Source organism: Cladophialophora psammophila (assembly GCF_000585535.1).
Source record: "Cladophialophora psammophila CBS 110553 chromosome Unknown aczJe-supercont1.45, whole genome shotgun sequence".
Taxonomy (NCBI): Eukaryota; Fungi; Ascomycota; class Eurotiomycetes; order Chaetothyriales; family Herpotrichiellaceae; genus Cladophialophora; species Cladophialophora psammophila.
Genome location: NW_006912966.1, coordinates 54,930 through 76,432, shown reverse-complemented (window position 1 = coordinate 76,432; position 21,503 = coordinate 54,930). Strand labels below are relative to the sequence as shown.

The window sequence follows — 21,503 nt, the reverse complement described above, 5'->3', positions numbered from 1 at the left end:
AAGCAGAGGAGAGATGGTGATGGGAAGCGATGGGACTCCTCTCTGTTTCTCGCGTGAGCTGGTATGCTTTCGTTATTTCCCTCCTCTCTTTAAGGGGGAAGGAAAAAAAACAAAAACAAACATTTGATGTTGCTTGGTCACTCACGCACGGATGGGGTTGACATGGTTGCGAATCAGATCACAGAACTGGGCGGGTTGAAGTTTATCATCATTTCACATCCGCATTTCTATACGTAAGACACCTTCCTCGTTTGTTTGCTTTTCGGTTCCCCCTTCTGTCAAGCCTCGCGACGGGGCAATTTGCTTGACAAATGTTCGTGCTACTGACTGGCAAACACGTGCACGACCTTAGAACCTGGGCGGACTGGTCTTCTACATTCAACTGCCCCGTCTACATGACCGAGGTCGACTCCGTCTGGGCCAATAGGAAAGACACACCCTCGGCCACCCTGAAGTTGCTGAAAGAACCCAGCACCGAGCTCCTCCCAGGCCTCACGTCGTTGATCTGCGGAGGTCATTTCCCCGGCAGCCAGGTCCTGCACTCCCTCCCACCAAACACGCCGATCCCGACGCTCTTCGTGGCCGACACCATCTTCGCGGTGCAGTCGAGCCATAATCCCGACCCGGGGAAGCGGGGCGATACCATTTCATACCAGTTTCTGTGGAGCATTCCCAATTTCATCCCCTTGCCGCCGGACGAGGTGCTCAAGATCTGGAAGGCCCTCAAACCGTTGGAGTTTAAAGCGACCTACGGGGTTATGGCCAAGATCACCAATGTCTGTAAGTATCAACTGCTCCTTCCTAGAATTGTAGATTTGGGACTTGTGACGTAGAATGCTGATGGTGTTGGATTTCGACATCAATAGTTGAGAGACCTGGCCAGAGCCTGAGTCTGAAAGCTCGGGTGCTTCAGAGCGCAAAAATCGCCGTCAAAGCGATGGGGTATTCTGACCACAGCATCTTCGTCGAACAGTTGTGATTTTCCGAGAGTTGTCGTAACACAATGCTGGATGTACTCGAGTTGGCATGGGTTGCTTCAAACCAAGAGGACTGCGTTTAAACATCCATCTCGACTCGGGTCGTTCGTCACCTGCGCGTACTTCCCCCAGACCACTTTTCCGCCAGTCGTGACAAGACCAAGCTCTGATACGTTGACCTCGATGACCGTGCCCTTGGTCAATACACCCAGCTGCGTGTAGAGTGGATTTTGTGGATTCTTCTTGACGCTGATGATGGGCAATTGTACCGTGACGCCCAACTCTGGATGTGTGACGTTTGCCTTTTTGTACCGGAGACCCATGGGCCGTATGAATCGCTCGTACTTGACGGGCCGCCTCGTGAAGTCGGGTCCGACAAAAGTCGGCTGTGTAATCATTCTCTTCCAACTCTTCTTGGCCGTCTTCTTTCCCGTCTTGACCACCTTGAACATCTCCTCCTCGCTGATCCCCTTCACCTTGGGCAGCGGGACGGAGAATTTGGCCGCCTTCTCGGCCCGCTTGTTCTTGATCGCGCTCGACAGTGCCTTCGCATTGTTGGCCTGCGACCGGTCGAGCAGGTAGCTGGGCAAGGGGGTGGAAGATGGTTCGCTGGGCGCCGCCGACTTGACGTCCCGTTCTTCTTGGGCCCTGATGGCCTTCTTCATCTGGATCTTCTCCGCATGTCGCTTCTTCTGGTGCAGTTTCGCCCGCAGGCCACGCAGGTTCTGTGCCTTGTCCGATTGGGCGTGGCCTTCTCTTGCTTCCCTCTTGCGCACCCGTTCATCGTGGTCCAGACGCTTGCCATGCTGTTTCTGCCAGCGCTCGATGTACTCGTTCTGAGGCATGGCGACGTACTCGGTAGCGCAGTGGTCTTGGTCACTCAGAGTATGGGGTCGGGTCCTGTGCAAACGTCGCAACAAGTTCGATCGCAACTTAGCCGCCAAAATTTTCGTGGGGGGAGATGCATGTCACGTGTCGTGATTGTGCCAAGACAAGGCTAAAGTAGCTGGCCAGTCACGTGGAAGGCTTTTGGCCTCCTGAGGGAGCCGGCCGCATTATGGGGTAGTACCGGGCACATTTGTTGCCACTACGACCTCTGCTACCGCTTGCAATGCCACCGCACATGCCACTCCCATTACATCTATCTACAGGGAAGAATGATATAATTTAAAGATAAAGATCTTGACTAACTGAAAGCAAATACAATAAGCAGAAATGCTAAATGATGAAGACCGAGATTGTCCTCGCCGAGCAACCGATTGAAATAATTTGTTAGTCCAAAGCCATTCCCCCGAATGCTACCATATATGGATGTCAATGTAGTCTCAGTATTCCCAGCAGCACGGCATCAGTGTCTTCCTTGCCATTTACATCACCAACGTATCCTAGCCAGCCCTTTCGCAAAAGGCGTATCGTTAGACTTCACTCTTACAAGCTATCGTTCACCAATATATCACCCAGCTCAGATACCCTAAAGCCGTTTGTCATCAGAGCTTAAGAGATATGCAAAGAGGACAGACGTTTTTCTTTGCCGTTGACTAAGTCAATCGCCGTGGGGATGGTATTTCTGATCTGCACGCTGTCACTGAAGATATCGTCGTTCGTAGGGGAACTAACCTAGTGACTGTTGAGCCGGGTACTAGCGAAATGGGCTAAGTATTCCGTCCTGATATCCGATAACTCTAGGTCTTTATTGATTAGTTTCATGAACCGAATTATCATGACCTTCTTGGCGCCTTTGTCAAGGTCGTCATATTTCAACATTAGGTGAATCCTGTTCAGGATAGGAGCGTCGACGTCGTTCAGTAGGTTACTAGTTACGAGCAAGACTCCTTCAAAGAACTTAACTTTGCGAAGAAAGACCGCCACGAGGTGATTCGGGTCAAGACTGAGGCGGGAGCGCTCTTGCAGATGGAATACCGACGAGATATAGTTTCTCGCGCGGTCCCCTAAGACGGGAGATCCGGCTTGTGAATAACCCGGTCTATATCTCGCCGAAGCCCCTCCGTCACCGCTACCTTGGATTAATAGGGTTTAGGCAATGGCGGACCCGATGAGCCTTTTCTCCGGTCTTCTCGCTCCGATCGTGTGACATCACCTTCGGTCTCAACGATTGGAGGACACATTTTTGAACAGCATTTGTAACCTAATGTCGCTTTTTGGGGTCCTTCCCACCGAATGGCCAATGTCAAAACGCTCCTGCCTCTTACCATAATCCATAACTAGCGCAGAAGAACACTCGTACTTTATCAATTTTATTTAAAGATTTCGGTATTTCCTTTATCTCCTGTCCTGAGTTCACTTACTCTCTTATTACAAATGCCGGCCCTGGAAAGTTTGGCAGCGAATGGGGAGAACCACGATTGAGTTCAATTGCTAGCTGCGACTTTAGGCGGATGCAAACGTCCTCACTTTTCTTGCCTTATTTCTACCGGCTGAATTGTCTCGCGTCAGGCGACGATTCATGGCGATGTTGCTATTGAAAGATAGGTAGACCAGCAAAATCTGTAGGTCATCTGACCATGAGCGCGGCTGAGAATAGACAGAATTCAGGCAGGTCGCGGACAGCCCCGCAGCCTTTGACCTACCATCGAGACCCGGAAATGGTAACCAGCTTACCTGTTAAATCCAACCAATCAACTTACGGCCTGGGAGTAAATGCAGGGGTAGAGGCCTTATCTTGGACGCTTGATACTAATCCCTTGCTGCCTCCTATAGAACACTGACCTGCAGGCTATTCGATTCATCACACCGGTTAGGAAACGTAACCAACGGTTGTTGACCACATATTCCTCAGCTACAGGGCTGCAGAATTTCTCTGGCTGATAAAGTCTATAATTTGATGTTAGACACAGCCTTGAGGACGACCGGTCACGGGTCGCACGAGCACGATTCACCACACTCATTGGACACATGGAAGGATCTACAGGAGAACAAGGCTAGGTCACGTGGTGCGCTCTGTTGGCTCCGTTGGCTCCGTTGGCTCTGCTACAGAGCGCACAGAGCGCGAGCATTATATATACACCCTCATTACCCCCAGATAGTTTACACTCCCTTCGTAGCCAATTCATGTTAGCTATTGAACCATACTGTTACTAGTAACATTGGTCGTTCATACCTTGCGTTCTTCACTTCCAGTTCATACTATCAAGGATCTGTTACTGAGGAACCTAACCTAGTTAGGATACAGCAGCAGCCTTAACATTTACATTTGACTTGGAGTGAAACGAACGTTCGACCATCGAACTCTCTACCTGTTTATCTTAATACATCGTCGTTACTAGCCACTGTCTAGCTCTTCAAAATACTAGATTGAGCACGAATCTTATCCATTCAGCCTAAGAACTCCATAAGGCTCACATTCTCTTGGCCAGAAGCCGTTCCCCAAGAGGTGCGATAGCAATCTAACGGGTATAAGTTAAGCTTATCACCCTGCTCATGTCCCGTCGTCCTCCTGGTACACAGAAGTTCGAGTCCCTTTGTCTCTCAAGGCGATGCCATCAATCAAGATAAAGTCACTGTTTCAACGATCCAAAAAGCCCGTCTCGCCAGACCATAGCTCGGCTCATACTATGGAGCAGAAATCAGCGTCCTCTGCATCCGACAAGATGTTGGCTGCGGTCGAGCCACTGTCACGCGATTACAGGACACAAACTTCATCAGCGACCCAACACAGCAACTCTCAAGGACCATTACCTGTTACGCCTATGTCGCTGGATCAGCTTACGCCCTCCAACAGCCCCAGGGGGATGTGCAAGAAATGCTCCTCGGGGGGGGGGGTAGTGGATACCACGAAAAGCAACCGTAATGGAAATAGCGGGAGATTGTTCCTGAAGTGCAGCAAACATGGCCACTTTATGAGATGGTTGGATGAGAGTGGTGTCCACGCGGACAACCCGCTCTGCGATTGTGGTAGAAGCAGCAGGCGGGATATTGCAGGGCCCGAGAAGGGCAGGAAACTCTTCTTTACGTGTGCCGAGAGCGAGTGTCGCTTCTGGCGGGCCGATAAGAGAGCAGATGGTCAAGACTGGTGCGCCGATGATAACTTGCTGGAGCTACTTCGTCGTCTCCGTTTTATCTAGCCCGCGAGCCGAGTTCGGCCCCAATAAGTGCTTTTGGGGGCTGCATGCAGATTGTTAATATATGGGTTTGAAAGTGCTAATTGTCAGAGTATGAGAATCAACGGATCTCTTAAAGATAGGACTCTTCGCGGTGACCTTGCAATACGCAATAGAACAGATGTTGAGACGGATTTGGACCGAGGATATCGGGCTCACAGCGCGAAATTAGTCCCGCCATAGTCCACCCATATGTATCCGAAGTGCTGGCGGCCAGACCAACTGGAGGGCGGCTGGTATCGATCATTGAGAGCCAATAATTTCGCAGGCAGCAATGCCGACATGGAAGCCAAAGGCAAATAATTGGCTGGTATTTGGGCGGCACTACTGTACTTGGTATACTTCAAGCCTTATAATGCCTCACCGGTTGAAAGAATGATCAGTTCCCAGCTGACCCAGACCACCACGTGGCCCGACCCGCCCTCTGGACCGTTGAGGCATTTGAATATCGCTTCCTGCGAAATGGTTGACTCTCGATGAACGATACCAGCCACCCTCCGGTTTCGCAATAGACATAGACCCCATGATCTGCATACGAGATCACAAGCATAAGTGACAGCACTGTTACCCTTAAGTCGCTGGGGGAAGGCTTGCATCGTTGAGATTAGGGTAGAAAAAAAAACACATGCAACTGTAAGCTAAGATCATTTTCTTCGTCCAAAAAGTTCTCAGAGTTGGGGCAAAGCTCTTAAATGACCTTAAGGCGTCGTTATAAAGGAATCCATCGGCTCGATGGTGTCGCCGGGTAGAAGGTAAACTGACTTACTCATTATACATGATAGATTAGCTAAGCGATCAATAGGACACTGTACCCTCGAGATTTAACTTCTTCCAACGGAAGCCCTGGATCAAGATATCAAATTTGGTGAAGCATCTATTAAATCAGTTTCCGCACGAAATAGTTCCCGATTTATTCTATCTCTCCTCTCACCTCTACAGAAACATTGTACCTGAAGATGTCGACGGATTACCAGCCTCAGGACCAAAGCGACGACAATAAGATCTTAAATGACCAACAGAACACACCCTTTCCCTCTCCGACAGGTGACCCGATTACTCTCCAAGTGGGCGAGCAACGGTTCACCACCTTCCCCTCCACCTTGACAGCTGAAAGCCCTTTTTTTGCCAGCCTCTTCTCGCCTCAATGGCGGCGCGTCCAAGCTGACGGATCATATTTTGTCGATGCCGACGGCGCTCTATTCCCTTATATTCTTCGCTATCTTCGGTCTGGTGCCCTTCCAATCTTCTATAGTAGCTTCGGAGGGCACGATTACGGCATGTATCAAGCGTTGCTAGGAGAGGCTCAACAATTCCAGATCGAGCGGTTAATGAACTGGCTTAGAAATAAAGAATACGAAAAAGCGGTGAAGATTGAATATTCAGCTCAAGAATATGAGGGATCTAAAAACTTAGCAAAATCATGCTATTCAGATTTGCGGGTGGAGTATAATCCAACTTGGATAACCAGAAAGGTCTATATCTGCCCGAGAGGCATTTATAGTCACAGAGGCAACCCTTCAGCCTGCGGAAAGTCGTGCATGAAAGCCCAAGGGGATGCGGAAAAAGAGTTCGAGGATGAGGATGAACTGAGAACACTGGTCATCTCGAAGAGAACAGTGGTGGACTGTGGGCTTTGTCTTTCAGAGTGATCTAGTAGATCTGGTGTTTATGACCTTTACTAGGTTATGTTTGTTGAACGCTTCAGATATAAATTTGATTTCCCATCCTGCTCGCATGGTGGAAAAAAATTCAATGTCGAAGGAAAGTTGCACGGGGACTGAAAGCTACGGTGCGTATTTGTTGTCGTCAAATTTAAATCGCTGTGATCGTGGTGAATAAGGCTGCCGAGAATCATTGATCGGGACCCTGCTTCGTTTTACAGTTCTTTCGACGTCGTCTATGGTTGTGAGAGAATAATGGGCAAATTTCAGCTGATCGCATCTGCTGCTCTTGAGGCTGTGATCACCTTTCAGCTGCACCAGCGCAGGCACTTTATGTCGGTCAGAGAATCTCGAGCAGAGGTACAAGCCGAACTCCGGTTTGCACGTGATCAACCCACCATACAGTTCGTTTTGCACCACGGAGGGTAGTGGCAGCATTTACTTGGCATTCTTACACGTTTACTGGGTACCTTTCTATCTCCTCGAACGCAGCAGCCTTACGCCAAGCTCACAGTACACGTGAAAAGGCTCCAAGAGCCAAGAAATATAGCATAGGCATAAAAACCTCTCCTTCAGCGCGAAGTAATTCTACGACCTTGATGAACATGATTTTGCTTGCAGCAACCCTACACCATATAGGCCATTGCCTGATGTTCCGATTCTTACCTGTTGAATATGTCGAGTCGCGTGAGGCATAATACGATGTACTTCAAATCAGCAAGTATGAAGGTGATGAGCGCTGGCGTAAGAATTTTTCGCTACCGTTGAAATTTCGTCCTGACATCGAACAGCTTGGACTTGCGGCTTGTGGCCTGTCGTTGTATGTCCTCGGCTCAAAAGAGCTGCATTGTCGTCCACTAATCATATTTTAGGTGGACATACATTCAAGTGCGGAGGTTTGCACTACCCGTTACTTGTATGATTTCAATATTGAACATCCTCATTTCTTCAGCGGGATTGGCTGTGATGTGGTCCCCCAGAAAAGTGGTCGCAACAACCGAAAACAGACGATACATTGATTTTATCACCAGCTATTCGCATGTCATTATCCTAGTGCCATTCGCCTTGGCCGTGCTGTCGCCCACTTATGGGGTCCCATCGGATGTCAGAGCCTGTCGGACAGAAATGCAGTGGGAGCACCTTTTCCAAGCCAAGAATGAAGCTGCTGTCAAGTCAATACAAAAGCAGTTTCGCTGTTGTGGCTTCAACTCCATGCGTGACCGCGCGTGGCCCTTCCCTTCTCGGCACGTTAACGCCGACGCCTGCGAAAGGAATTTAGGGTTTGAAACTTATTGCGGACCTTTCCTCAAAGAAAAAGTGTTGCATGCCGCAATAGTCAGCTGTTTCGCCAGCGTTTTGAACATTATCTTGCTGGTTCGTCTGAATGGAGGGTCTATTTGAATAATACAGCTAACGGATATATAGCTCCTCATCACATCCGTGATTTCGAAACTGCCAACACAGGGCCATCCATCCTACCTTGAAGTCAATGTGCGAAGCAGGCTTCTTCAAGGTAACAATGACGATGTTCAAGAAACCTTTGAAGAAGATCGGAGGAGGCGAGCAGAGCGAGATAACATGTGACAGCGACCATCAATTAAAAAGACGACATCTTTCCCCAGGGCCGAGTCCTTCATCTTCTGTTGACCAGTCCTACAAACAAGCTGGAATAGTGCCAAAACCAAATTGAGATGTCGGATATTGTGACGCGAGTGACCGGAATTCAAGCGTTAGGATTCAAAGACCCGAGAAGTAGTAGAATGTGCTATCTGTGTGCTCCAGAATAATCCTTGACCCAGTGATCAGTTCTCGTCCTGCTCGCTCTCTGGTATTTCATTGCAGAGTTCGACGATTCTCGACGGGTCCATTGGCTCCAAGTTCAACTCATTTAGATGTTCGACTACTATCTTTGATACGTAGTCTCTTCCATCATACACGGCCTGGACAAATGGCGTGAGCAGTGCTGCAGCATCACGAACATAACCATTTCCCTTTTCCTTCAGAAGATTTAACAGGGTTTCACATAGTCTATCCCGTAAGTTTTCGAAGCTTGCCTTATCAGCGTGATTATAGAAATGGAGAAGGACAAACAATACCTTTGATTTTGTATTCTGAAGACCCCTGCAGTGGGAATCAGAGCAAGGATGCCAAAACCGAACACCTCGACGGCGCGTCGCCAGTTTTTGGCTGCGAATAAACGGTTGCTCAGTTTCTTTCTTTCTGGGTCATACTTCTCCCGCCATTGTTGAATATTCATCCCCTCAGAATCTTCAGTGGTATGTGGAAATATTTCTCGAACAAGCCCATCAAGCACGATACTTTCAACTTTGCCCGACGTTGAGGATTGGCGTGTCCTTTGTGCACTCTGTATTTGGTCTCGGACTGTTTCCGTGCGTCGGTCACGCTGATAAGCCATGCGTAGCAGTAGAATCCGCCGGAAAAAGGCCATATAATTGTGCACAGCATCTAGTTGGTCTAGTGCGCGCCACAGGTTGACGAAGGAGGAGAGTTCAGGAGCTCGAGTCCAGCTGTCTGAGGTTCGCATTCCCGTAATCACATCTTTGAGCTGGACCATTGAATCTGCGCCAGCAGTTGCGCAGTATATATCATACATTAATGGTGCACAGTCCTTGTCCTCCTCCTCGAGGATTTGATCTAGGTGATTCCACACCTTATAGTTTTCCGTGGAGCATGGTAGAACGTGTCGGTGTTTGGCTCTCTTGCACCCACCAGTGATGCTTTTTCGGGAGGAGAGCTTCACCGCTCGCACCGTCTCCTTCCTTCTTGCGCGCTTTCTAGACCCCGCAGACAGTCTAACCTGCCCCCTACACTCGGCCGAAGGTTGCGGTGTCGTGGAAAGTGATGATGACAGATATGCAGAGGGTTGACACTGTGCAGCCGCATGCTCGGCCTCGTGGTGGCTGCCTCCAGAATCAAGATTGAGCATCGCTGGATCTACGGTGCCGTCTTCGTTTCCCTGCTCAGGAAATAAAGTATGTCTGTCGAGCGTTGGTGGAGTCGCAGCAATTATACGACATCCCTGCGGTGGGCAGTACGTGCTTTCGGATGCTTCTGCGCCAAATTGTGAAAGTGAGGATGGGGATATATGATCCAGAGACTCTTGGAATATTGACACGCCTTCATGTTCGGTTATTTCTGGGCTGTATGTTGACTCAGGGCCCAAAGCACCAAGAAACCACTCAGGGGCTGGGGTGTGGTAGGCACCCTCTTTGCACTGGTACGCAATTTCACCTATATGGCGAGCATATCTATCCAAATATTGGCTAATCGTCGTGTCCTCTCCAGGCCACTTCTGCGCAAGTTCATCCAGAAACTTGTCGAAACGGTGAACCTGGATGCTAAATGCCTATTCCAAGGACGAAGTGTTTAGCAATCTTGGACTTGATCTCCAAAGGCAAACCACGTACATCAGCGATAGCTGACCGGCTATCTTGGGACATCATTTATTTTCTGAGATGGAGAGTTACAAGACACTGGACGTAAATGAATTCTGGAAGGAGGATCCTACAGCACCAGCGTCTCATTAAATCCCACATCTTCCCCGCATTCGTGCCCAGACTCTGCGGCTGGGGGCCCATCTCGCCACGTTTACCTTCCACCACTGCGAGAATAATTGAGAGTTGTCACCACCAAAACATCAATCGCTACCAGAAGCCTTGTTGTCTCTCGAGGCCGTTATCTGAGCTGCTTTGACTGAAGCTTAGCGCCAACGATTTGGGACATTTTCACAGTATGTTTCGTCTCTAATATCTCCTTGGCGCCAGTGCTTAGGCCTGGATTTGCGTCAGCCGGCCGAGAATCGAAGATTTCACAAAATGTCTACGAGTAATGATGGAAAACTCCAGGAGCGTCCTCTAGCTGTCAGTATTGACTCCCCCAACCTGCGGTACTTGCCTCACTTGCAATACTTGTAGTCAAGAAGGATGCCGAACTCCAATACTGGCACTGTTCGTAGCGCCGAATTGCCTTCGCCAAACAATGCAAGAAATTTATCTATCGAATCTGTTGCAGGTTCCGAAGTCGAATCATCTTCACGTCTTCAGGAGGACACATTGCACCGGCGACGAAATATTCCCGGCAAGAAGAACAGTGCTGGTGGACATGATGAGTCTGGGAGACTTGGCGATGCTTCTACCTCGACTTGTACGTTACTTGCTATTCCTCTTATACATGACTATAATACTGCGTCGTAATAGGCTGACGAAGCGATAGCGCCGAAAGCACACGGTTCAATAAGCAGCGCATTGAAAATCGAAAGCGCCGATACGCCAATTGACGTGAAGTCATCGGCTTCTGAGATGAATTCGAGAAATATTGCGGAGGCCATTCGCTTACTAAGTGTATGGACGACCCGCGCTAAACAGCTTAGGGAAGAGCAGGAGATACACCTACAGCGAGCCCAGGAGCTTCAAGAGCAGATAAGAGCGGGCGAGCTTGCTTGTGGGCGCATGACTCAACAGGTACTAGAGGCGCAGGAGGAAATCAGAAGTCTAACTCAAAAAGTATTGGAGACGCGCGAGGCAATTGTAATTCGGAAACGACATATCAAGGAAGACGAGGAGAAATTGTCGCAGGAATTGCGGGCTAAAGAGCGCAAAATGGAGGAAGTCATGTCGATTGTGTCTCGGGTGAACAAAATTACACTAGAGACAAGTACTGCGATTTCCGATGGCGATGGGCCACATTACACGATTTGGACCGACCAGACGACACGGGGGGCATGATGGGAATCAACCGTATCGTTGAACGCTTAACAACCCTACAAAGCTTCGCACTTTGACCGGAATCTTAATTCCAACGTTAATATCTGCCATTGCAACTGAGATTGTAGGTACAGAAGGATTTCTCTTCCTGAGCATCGGCTTCTCAGCCTGGATTCGGACTAATCTGTTGAACTAAAAAGGTTGGGAAGTCACGTGATCCAGCCCAGCCACCCAGTACTGTCTATATAGTCTACCGTAGTCCCCGTACTGAACAACGGGGGACAACCTTTTGATCATTCAACATAATCCACCCTCATTATCACCTTCACCATCGTATCCAATACGATTGAGCATAGCGTCAAAGAGGATTTCTTTACCGTCTTCTCATTCCATCGATTAGCTAGAGCTCTTCATGGCTTCCTTTATCTACGTGGTGGGAGCTCAATGCACTGGGAAGACGAGTTTGATCATTGCATTGAGCCACTATTTCGTCAAATCATTTCCGTGGTTGAAAATCGTCGATATCTCAGAATTGGCAAGGAACGTTCTTCGACGGGGCCACGTCTCTGCATTCGATGTTCAAGCTGGACGTCCTAGTGCAATGCACATGTAGCGAGTTATCCTCCAAACACAATTCGAAGTGGAAACTAAATGCCAATTCCATGACCTGGGATTGTCTGATCGATCAGGTCTTGACCCCCTTGCATACTCTGCTAGATATGGAGAGGATCAATATGTCCAGGCTTCAGCAGATACGCCGGGAATGGGCAAGTCTACAGTCAAACATGCAAAAGTCGATTGTGTTCACGTGTGAGCCTGTGGAGGAGCCGCTTCACGACGACGGAGAGAGATCGATGCGGCAAACGAACAAAGAATGGTATGATTTGCATGAGACATTTCTGAGGCTGTTAAAAGAGATGGATGTCAGTTTCAACCTGCTGTCGTACTCCACCACGGCACTTGATGAACGCGTCGGAATTGTCCTGAAGATCTGGGAAGGCCAATTCAACGGATGTAATTAAGGTATGATTGGCTATCCAAGTTCAGACTTTGTGCATAGTCGCTATCACACGTCACGTGACCACAACAGCCAAGGTCTGACAGTCTCTGGCACCCTCGCCCATCTTTGTAGTTCGCTGCTACCAATCCAATGAGCTGTTCGGGGCAAGCTCTGATGGAGAAGAACGTTTCCGGTCATAAATCCCGCGTTGTTCGTGAAACTCTCCTCGTCCAAAAAGGAGGACTGGCGACCGTCTCGGTCAAGGAATCGCAAATACTCGTCCACTATCGGATAGGATTTTGCCATCAACCGATTGGGCTCCAGCACCATACACCTCTGTTTTTAATGTCTTCCGCAGAACTCCTGAAATACCTGATCCGTTATCATAAACTTTCGTACATCTCGAAGTGTCTGCTCAGAGTCGTTCTCTCCTGCAACCATCAAAACCTGAAAGAATTTCCATCGAAATGGGGGGAGCCTTGAGATATGCTGATTCGTGTCCTCATTCACGTTCAGCTTGCAAACGATCGTATTTAGCTTGAATGTGATACCAAATTCTCGGCAACACTCAACCATCTCACAGAGTTTTTCAACTAGATCGCCAGCCCGTCTGCCAATCGCAATGTCCGCTTTTTCGTCGAAGGATTCGTATGAGACCGCCAGAATATGAAAGACCTCTCGGAAAGTTGTCAGCCTATTTTGAGCGTCAAGCACAGGAGAAATCCTAAAACACTTGCCTTCTATGTCGGCCTGCAGAGCACGCTAGAAATGAATTGACATAGTCACCAAATGCAGGGTTGTTGAAATTTTTCTCGCAGGAATATGTCGATGATGCGTGTTGGCACGCTTTATCCATTGGGCATCTGGCTATGTTCCGGCAGCTTCATGACTAGCTGCGATCCGCGATTGGACCTGATTTCGGCCATGTGGTTGTCAATGCGTAGACCTTTTTCAAGTTCCTAAACCCATTCTTCCCGCCTCGGACCACCCTTTACCTCCATGTCTACCTTCCACGCATTTGAAACGCGAGCGTACCGAAATGGTCCAACAGACGATCGACATTATCGACCCCAAAACGGCCCAGCCTCAAGTCTCGCCAGTCTTTTGCACTGAGAATGAGTTTACAATCAGCCACCCGACCTTCGCGTTGGGATGGCTCCAACAAATTGGGACAGGTATTGTCAAACACCTGGCCAAACTTTGAAAATTAGTTCACACCGCGTATAAGAAGGGAACCTTTCGAGCTGGCGAGATTCAGATCCCCGTGGTGCAGGCTTTTCTATAAGCTAGCTGCTGATGCCACTGATCTACAAGAAATCTACATATTTTGGGATGCAGAGCCAGTATGTTGGCACTTCGAAACATTGGCCGATGTCGAAGTTGTCTGGGCACTAGGCGTGGCCCGCGTGTTTACAGGAGAGCATAGGATCAACGGTCCGGAGTCCAGCCAGACAACTTATGATTGTATGCAGGGTCCTGTTGAAGGATCATAAACATCGTAAAAGCAGGAAAGTGTACACTTTTCATGTCATATTCGAACGATCTGTCCTGCCGATACCCTTAGAAAACGAAAGAATGGCTTCGGCTTTATTTCTTTGCCTTGGGCTCTCAGCACCTCAGATTCATCATCAAATGCTTCAGATACGTCGGTCTGAGCACTTTCCGCTTCACTGTGCTACTCAAGACTTCTTGACGGCGGATGTATTGCTCTGCTGATTTCCGCCAGAGGCACCGCTACCCCCATGGTGGTTGCTTGCGGTGACGTTGGCATTGCGGTCCCCCGCACTCTGCGCACGCGCGGCAAACCCACGAGAAGACATATCGCCTCCCGTTTTCGCCTAGGTGAAGGATCAGTATGAACTGTCATCGCTAGGTCAGCTCGAGATATACCTGAGAGGATTGAATGCGCGATGCATCAGTCTTGGTCATTTGACCGGGCATGTTGGAATAGGTATGGAGAGGTGATCTTAATTTGAGACTTGGAATTTTGGTGAATGAGTGCTGGGGAGGGAGTCTTCAGGTTAGCCTTATATTGAAGCTGGAAGTTTGAAGAATAGCACGCAGATAACAGACACTTTTGTATGCATAGATGCCTTGGGGGCGCCACAAAAAGGGTCCATTTGCGAAGACTACGTAAACCTTTGCATGGCTTGGTTGAGACTTGATACGGTGACCTTTAGTTCAATGGCAGTTTCAACAAATCATCTCGTCATGATGGAAGTAGTTTGGCCAACTGTTCCTTGCCAAGTCTTTTTCGAGGGATATGGCCCTTTAATACATCAATTAGGTGACTCAGTGAAGCAGGTGACATTTTTCTTTGTCAGTGATGAAAGGAATTCGAGCACTGAAAGCTAAGCCGTCCGCAACAAATCATATCTTGTATCCATTGAACTTGTCTTCTTGGATATTTAGGTTTCCGCCATATCTACCGAAGCTCGGGCATATTGAGCCCGTCCATGCTCGGGAGATCAGACAACCTTTCCGTCTTGAGTCACATCTGGAGGATATAACTCTTGACGCAGTGGATTAAGTCACCGGTCAAGGGCCTTATTTGCTCTTTTTAGTTGGCCGTCGATGTCTCTTCGCAGCCCAAGCACCATCTTATAAAGTGACTTTGTGGACTGAGAGAGAAATCATGGATCCTATCGACCATTTCTTTGCCGATTATCCTTCTTTCGACTACAACAGATCTGCCTCATCGCCACAAGAATTCTACAGGATGTGCGATCATTTCCACTGGGTTAAAGACAGACGCGGAGATTACCCACAAGAGAGAATCGATGCCCATGAGGCTTTCAGGTTGGCGATGGTGGAGGCCTTCAATCACAATTTTGGAACAAACGTGGACGACAAGACGTCCTGGGAAAGCATTTGTTACCTTCTCCGAATCGAACCATTACCCGAAGATGTGGCAGAGATGAAGAAGGTATGCATATTATCTCGATTTTTCCAGTCCATTATAGTAATGACTTTCTCAAGCTCGTCAAATCCACACACGTCAATCTATCAGATCTTCTGGATAGTGGCCGTTCCGGCGCCAAGGTTTGAATTTTCAAAACAGAGGCAGCGCTCGCTACATACACGATCCGAACGGGACGCTTTTTTCCGAAGCTGGAGGCATATGCTGGCGGTGTGTTGAGGTATCTTCTTCGCGAGATCACGGGAGAGTATCAAGGCTACAGAGGACGTTATAAATCAAAGAAATCCAAGCCACGTGGAACGCCAAGCCACTGATATAGCAGGTCTAATCTCGTGGTGCTTCAATTGGAAGCCCATCAAGCTACATAATCTCCTACAAGACTCTGGTCATTATTGGCCGCGTCAGCTTGCACATGACTCTTTTGCCCGATACCAAACTTCATCTTGTAGCTTTCCCATGTACTACTAGCTCGGCGAAGGCAGTGGCCGCAGATATTGCAGGGAGATGATCTAGAGGCCGCGATCGTCACACCTTCTGCGACCCTCAGCAAGGATGCTGATAGGGATCCTCTAGAGAAATAGCTGCTCTTCCGTTGAGCTGCTGACTGTCATATGCGACAGCAGAAGAGTTGCCTCAGTATATGACCAACCAGCTGTGAGAATCCCAACCCTTTTCCCTGGTAGCGGTAGTCGATTCGAAACCCTTCCGACGGATATCGTTGCAATCGGCGACGTGAAGAGCGTTTCTTTGCCGGTCCTTCAATTCGATGTCGATGGCGATGGTGTCAGTGAGGTTGACGATAGCTATATTTTGGGGGAGTTCGTGGTGGCGCCGTTTCGCATGTGGTGAGATCTCTTACGTCGTCGACGGCGTTGGTGGCGTTGGCTGCGATCTCTACGCCTAGGTACTGCTGTCAAGCCGGACGTAGGAACCTCCACGATCGGACCTCCGTTGTTTCGAAGCTCTGGGAATGAGATGCCCTCAACACACTTTGCCAGTTAAGAAGGCGTTGGGGCCCTCGATGTTTGAGCTTCTAACGCTACCAGGGACGAAGGCGGCGACGTGGCTCTGGAAGTCTGGGCGTTGGAACGAAATATAATACTTTCGGCATTTTCGCCATCTTTGTACAATGGTAGAAAAGTGGCCGATTTCAAGATATCTTCCCTGGCGTGGGTCAATTGTAGCTTCGGTGGCGTAGAGGCGGCGACGAAAGTTTTGAGTGAGATCCGGGAGAGATTAGTAAACGATTCACTCTGAGGACCAGAAAATCGTTTAAACCGTAATCTTCCACGCAGAGCCACCACTCGATCCTCCAACAAATGACAGATTCCCTTCGGTGCCTCATAAAACTGGCTGGCTCGTGCCGGAGAGGCGAAGATGACACTCTCTGAGACCATCCACAGTGAGTACAGTGACTGGTGACAGCCATTACCTTGAAATCAACCATGGCGGATTAGGAATTCATGACAGAGGTAACAACATAGCTTATCCCCACCAATGTAAGGGCCAACCGTTTCCAGGTGGAAATGTTCCTCGTAAAAGATCAACAGTTGTACCTCCGCGAGCACTCGGTATCGAGGCCATCGCTGAATCATATTTCGGATTTGTGTTTTAGGATATGGCCGAGGTTTGGTACCACCGCGTGCCAATATATCCGCCACCGTTCGGTCCTTCAGCTCTTCCACTGCGATTTTGTGGGCCGGCACTCCCCGGACCGTCAAACTGATCTCCTCGCTAGCCAGCCAGGCCATGAACGTGGCAATGGTTTTCCTAGCCCGGAAGAATCGAGCTAGTTTACCAATACGCTCGATGATGTCGTCGATGTGCGTGTCGAGAACGCCAACCTTAGCCTTCAGGCACAGATTCTCCTTCAAGTACAACCTCAGTGCCCCTGATCCGCGGCACTGATACGCAATCATGCTGATCCGACACCATTTCGATGGCGGCACCGTTGCAGGACTGATGTCGGTCTCGTGGCACAGATTGCGTAGCTCATCGAGCAGACGAGCGACATGCGCCATATATTGAACGTGAGTATGAGCACCATAGGGACCAAACATCTTCACATTTTCTTTGGACTCAATTGCACTCGGGTAGGGATGGCAACCTGGCGGAGAGTATTGACCCACAGCGCGACACTGTGCGTGTCTCAGCTGCCCGAGAAACCGTGATATGTGTTTTCCTAGGTGGTATCCACATTCAGATATGATCGATTCCAAGAGGGTATCTTGTGGCACCTCGGGCCTATTAATCGTGACGTGAAGAGTCGGCGAGCCTGCAGCTCGATCACCTCGAACTGTGTAACGCACAGTCTCATCAAGGAGATTTTGCAGCTGGCTACAAGCACTCTCTTCGAATCCATCATTGCGGGCCACGGAGGCATAACTTTTGGGTTGTCTCCCACTCTAGGCAAGTTAAGACCACGTTGTCCTTGCTACCGGGTCCGGCAGTAGCGAGCGCCACGTCGTCCAGGAAATTACGAAGAGACTGCTCATCTCTCCAGGACCTGGTCATGATAAAATTATTAAACCGAGTCGTATTGTAACAAGGCAAGGTAGCTGTGCTATGAGTAGCTGTGCTGGGCTGGTAGAGCGGTGGCAGGGTGAAAAGGTTGTCTAGTCACATGTCAAACCTAAATGGGCTGGCAGAGAGAGGGGTGCGGAACAGTTTACAGTGCTGGCAGTGTGCCATTCATTACAGTTTGAGCAGAGTATCATGAATTCTATGGCTTTTTGGCGCCGTCTACCTAATTCCTAAGTGTTTTGTCAGTCCTGTTCTGTTCCTTGATGTTGCCGCTGTGCTAAGTGTTCGTAGTCTTAGCCGCTGCCCCTCTGGGTGGTGTTGGTGGTGTTGTCTTGTCAGTATCAACCAGAAACGCGTTCTCGATTCCCGATCTGCTGGACAGGCCTCTGTGCGTTGTTGCACGTGCACGCCGAACCCTGAAGTGCTCTGTTACAGTATAAGCCTTACCATAAGATTGATCCTTAACTTCCAGCAAAAAATTTCGTAAAATGCCAATCTATCCAAGCTCCACCATGGGTTATCGGAGGAGCCGCTGTCCATATCTCCATCAATAGAGGTGGCTAATTATTTGATATGACTTGGTTTTTCCTGTTTTCTAGTAGATAGGTGGTTCACCAACGCCAATTTACCGAAAAATATTTTGTAGTATTCTCGCTACTTCCCGCCTCTTTCTCGATGGTGATGGTACTAGCGTTTGTTCATTTGCGTGCCCTTGAGAATCTTTTTGATATTGCCTCTCTAGATTCTTTCACACTTTTGTTTAATCTCCTTTCCACGGCTTTGCTTGAGCTCCTCGGCATGCTGAGAAAGACGAGCCCCGTTTAGTCGGCAAGACAGTTATAAAATGCCTTTTTGTGCGAGGATCACACATCTCGGTCTATCAGACACATGTCAATCACCCCTCTGGTACCGATACCAGCCGACCTATCACAATAATGCACGAATTCATGGCGTTATATATGTCAATGGACGAATCTCGACCTCGGTGCATCGATAAATACCATGAGATCGCCCAGATATCTCAGCAATATCCAGTGATGCAGTCAGCAAACGTCGCCGCATGATCAACTGTTGGCACTATAACGCTGATATCTGAATAGTTATAACGGCGTTCATGAAGTGCCGGCAGGGGAAACGGATGGTATCGGGCCCTGTCACTCTCCGTTGCTCGGTGTTCGCAGAGGTCCCACAATCTGCCATCCACTTCAGCTGGGGACCAAAAGCTCAATGGACGGTACGTGCTTGCACAAAACCTACCAGTATAACGTGTAATGCCATAAATTAGGTGGAACATGCCGTCCATGTCCACCGCAGAGGCGGCACTCGGCACTCGGCATTCGGCACCATCAACGCCTGTCGCTTGTTGTTTTCCTTCCGAACAGGTGGGTTGTCAGTTAGTTGCGAGGGGCGCAAGCTCCAAAAGACACGCCAGGAGTGTGATTGACAACTGGCATGCAGTATTCGAGATAGGCAGGACGACATCGATTAAAAGTCCCGTCTACAATTCTCAACGAAGAAAGTCCTGGTCGCTCCCAACATCTGGACCTAGCTATCCTATCTGTCAGAATGCCTCGCTGTTTGGAAAAAGTTTGCTTGGCTCGCACACCAGCTACGGCTCCGGTTGAACAGATTCTTGCTGCTTATCAACGCGATGGTGGCGTCATTATTCAGCACTTGCTGAGCCTCGACATCGTCAAAGAGCTAAACCAGGATATCGACAATCAGATGATCAACATTCGCGCGGGCACCGACTTTGGTACCCCGGACAGACAGGACTTCCATGGACACAAAACGAAAAGACTGACCAACTGCTCCAAATTCAGCAAAGTTTTTCGCGATCAGATACTCGACGCGGATCTAATCCATGAACTGATGAAAGGCTCTTTGGGGAAAGGTACTAGTGTTATCAACTACTGGTTGAACTCATCCCAGGTCATTGACATTGGCCCGGGGGAAGCCGCTCAGCAACTACATCGCGACGACTACATCCCGCTCAGAGAGAAACGTCGACGCCAGCCAGAATGGATAAACAATATGTTGATCGCCCTCACCGATTACACTGAAGAAATGGGTGCGACGCGAGTTGTCCCAGGGAGTCACCAATGGGAAGATTTCAAGGTCCCTGCCAACCCTGAAGATACCATACCAGCGGTTATGCAGCCTGGGGATGCGTTGTTCATTCGTGGAGATGTCATTCATGGTGGCGGCGCAAACACAACGACAGATAAGTGGAGGAGAGGGTTGTCCTTCAGTTTTTGCAACAATGCCCTGACTCCGGAGGAGGCTGTGCCGCAACTTGTGCCCCTACAGATTGCAAAAACCATGTCCAAGCGCGCTCAGCAGATTGTTGGGTTCAGGTCTCAACCTACGCTAGATGGCCAATATAATTGGATGGCTGACTTCGCCGAGCTGGCTGATAAGCTGGGGATGGACGAATAGGATTACTAGTAGTTGGCCTCAACCGGCTGTGAGAAATGCATGCCACTGCTGGGTTCTTGAACGAGAGTCAACCGAACGCCTTTCGGGACGAGAATTATCCACGTTTGCATGTTTGTCCCGCAGTTCATGTGAGAGCAAACCGACACATCGGTCCCCAAACGCCCCCGGGGACAAAGTGTGACATATCCAGGAGCGGCCTTAGCTCTTAGCTCTTGTGAAAGTGTCAACAAGTCGGCAAATCGACTGACCAAGCAGACGAATCAAGGACTGAAAACGAACAGGGAAAGGTGATCTTAAGGATACTCGTGACCTGTTGTGTTAAACCTGTGATCATATCGGTTCATCGGCTCTGGTACTGACATATCTGCCGTTCCAAGCCCTATCTGCAGGCACTCGGCCCCATGCGGCCAGCGGCTTCATTCTTGTCCTATCAGTCCCGCAGAAGGTTGTGCCCGAAATCATCGTCCCCAGCGCCTAGATCGACTTTTCCGAGAGATTGAACACAATTATCGGGTAGGACCTGTATCACAGCGCTATTTATACATTCACGGAAGTCTTGCGGTACCAATGATGATATTTCTCGGTCTCTGAACTGAAAACACATTCAGGCCAGCGAGTGCTGACACTTCATACCTCAAAAACCAAACCGCTTGACAACAGAGGAGCAAAATCTTCCACTGACACCCAAGGAACCTTTCACAGAGCTTTCCCACTGACGATGCCTCCATCTGTTCCGAATTTATCTGGATCAAGTGACCCAGCAACCACGCCGTACGGGCATCACACCTCGTTCCCATGGGAGCCACTACCACAGCCAGAGGGCTATAAATCAGTCATCTATCGCTCTTCAGATGGAAAGATTGTGGTTGCCGCTGCAAAAGAGACCGGGATGGCCACTTTTACCTATCCATGCGACGAGTTCTTCTTCGTAACAAATGGCTGGCTCAAGTTGAAGATTCAAGGGGGTGATGAGTTTACGTTGAGCAAAGGCGACTTTATATATCTCAAGAAGGGAACCACTGCCGACTTTCACTTCAGTCCTGATTTCTCGAACGTTGCTGTCTTTATTGGGGATGAGGCGATATCTTTAGTATGAACCTTATGGCTGCAGAGAAAGAATTGTCGCCAAGTCAAGAAGCTC

General features: G+C 49.1%; 12 protein-coding genes across 12 annotated transcripts; 8 read left to right on the top strand and 4 right to left on the bottom strand.

Moving 5' to 3' along the window:
* Window positions 1–311: 311 nt before the first annotated feature.
* On the top strand, window positions 312–979 carry A1O5_13279 (uncharacterized protein; the record flags this gene model as incomplete). Its single annotated transcript, XM_007753845.1, has 2 exons — window positions 312–780; window positions 867–979. 2 exons carry the CDS (start codon window positions 312–314, stop codon window positions 977–979), a joined length of 582 nt encoding a protein of 193 aa, XP_007752035.1.
* Window positions 980–1,036: 57 nt separating this feature from the next.
* Window positions 1,037–1,822, bottom strand: A1O5_13278 (ribosome biogenesis protein n; the record flags this gene model as incomplete). Its single annotated transcript, XM_007753844.1, has 1 exon — window positions 1,037–1,822. The coding sequence occupies one exon, from the start codon at window positions 1,820–1,822 to the stop codon at window positions 1,037–1,039; it is 786 nt and encodes a 261-aa protein (XP_007752034.1).
* A 4,229-nt stretch (window positions 1,823–6,051) lies between these two features.
* Window positions 6,052–6,744, top strand: A1O5_13277 (uncharacterized protein; the record flags this gene model as incomplete). The annotated part of the gene is made up of 1 exon (XM_007753843.1): window positions 6,052–6,744. The coding sequence occupies one exon, from the start codon at window positions 6,052–6,054 to the stop codon at window positions 6,742–6,744; it is 693 nt and encodes a 230-aa protein (XP_007752033.1).
* Window positions 6,745–7,431: 687 nt separating this feature from the next.
* A1O5_13276 (uncharacterized protein) lies at window positions 7,432–8,340 on the top strand (the record flags this gene model as incomplete). Its single annotated transcript, XM_007753842.1, has 4 exons — window positions 7,432–7,500; window positions 7,548–7,576; window positions 7,629–8,130; window positions 8,182–8,340. The coding sequence occupies 4 exons, from the start codon at window positions 7,432–7,434 to the stop codon at window positions 8,338–8,340; spliced, it is 759 nt and encodes a 252-aa protein (XP_007752032.1).
* Window positions 8,341–8,558: 218 nt separating this feature from the next.
* On the bottom strand, window positions 8,559–9,331 carry A1O5_13275 (uncharacterized protein; the record flags this gene model as incomplete). The annotated part of the gene is made up of 2 exons (XM_007753841.1): window positions 8,559–8,784; window positions 8,853–9,331. The coding sequence occupies 2 exons, from the start codon at window positions 9,329–9,331 to the stop codon at window positions 8,559–8,561; spliced, it is 705 nt and encodes a 234-aa protein (XP_007752031.1).
* A 1,369-nt stretch (window positions 9,332–10,700) lies between these two features.
* A1O5_13274 (uncharacterized protein) lies at window positions 10,701–11,501 on the top strand (the record flags this gene model as incomplete). The annotated part of the gene is made up of 2 exons (XM_007753840.1): window positions 10,701–10,920; window positions 10,990–11,501. The coding sequence occupies 2 exons, from the start codon at window positions 10,701–10,703 to the stop codon at window positions 11,499–11,501; spliced, it is 732 nt and encodes a 243-aa protein (XP_007752030.1).
* Window positions 11,502–12,214: 713 nt separating this feature from the next.
* On the top strand, window positions 12,215–12,502 carry A1O5_13273 (uncharacterized protein; the record flags this gene model as incomplete). The annotated part of the gene is made up of 1 exon (XM_007753839.1): window positions 12,215–12,502. The coding sequence occupies one exon, from the start codon at window positions 12,215–12,217 to the stop codon at window positions 12,500–12,502; it is 288 nt and encodes a 95-aa protein (XP_007752029.1).
* Window positions 12,503–12,717: 215 nt separating this feature from the next.
* On the bottom strand, window positions 12,718–13,191 carry A1O5_13272 (uncharacterized protein). Its single transcript, XM_007753838.1, has one exon. It carries the CDS (start codon window positions 13,054–13,056, stop codon window positions 12,823–12,825), a length of 234 nt encoding a protein of 77 aa, XP_007752028.1. The 5' UTR covers window positions 13,057–13,191; the 3' UTR covers window positions 12,718–12,822.
* Window positions 13,192–15,115: 1,924 nt separating this feature from the next.
* On the top strand, window positions 15,116–15,528 carry A1O5_13271 (uncharacterized protein; the record flags this gene model as incomplete). The annotated part of the gene is made up of 2 exons (XM_007753837.1): window positions 15,116–15,406; window positions 15,460–15,528. 2 exons carry the CDS (start codon window positions 15,116–15,118, stop codon window positions 15,526–15,528), a joined length of 360 nt encoding a protein of 119 aa, XP_007752027.1.
* A 1,311-nt stretch (window positions 15,529–16,839) lies between these two features.
* Window positions 16,840–17,460, bottom strand: A1O5_13270 (uncharacterized protein; the record flags this gene model as incomplete). Its single annotated transcript, XM_007753836.1, has 1 exon — window positions 16,840–17,460. The coding sequence occupies one exon, from the start codon at window positions 17,458–17,460 to the stop codon at window positions 16,840–16,842; it is 621 nt and encodes a 206-aa protein (XP_007752026.1).
* Window positions 17,461–19,489: 2,029 nt separating this feature from the next.
* A1O5_13269 (uncharacterized protein) lies at window positions 19,490–20,362 on the top strand (the record flags this gene model as incomplete). The annotated part of the gene is made up of 1 exon (XM_007753835.1): window positions 19,490–20,362. One exon carries the CDS (start codon window positions 19,490–19,492, stop codon window positions 20,360–20,362), a length of 873 nt encoding a protein of 290 aa, XP_007752025.1.
* Window positions 20,363–21,080: 718 nt separating this feature from the next.
* A1O5_13268 (uncharacterized protein) lies at window positions 21,081–21,458 on the top strand (the record flags this gene model as incomplete). The annotated part of the gene is made up of 1 exon (XM_007753834.1): window positions 21,081–21,458. One exon carries the CDS (start codon window positions 21,081–21,083, stop codon window positions 21,456–21,458), a length of 378 nt encoding a protein of 125 aa, XP_007752024.1.
* Between the last annotated feature and the right edge of the window lie 45 nt (window positions 21,459–21,503).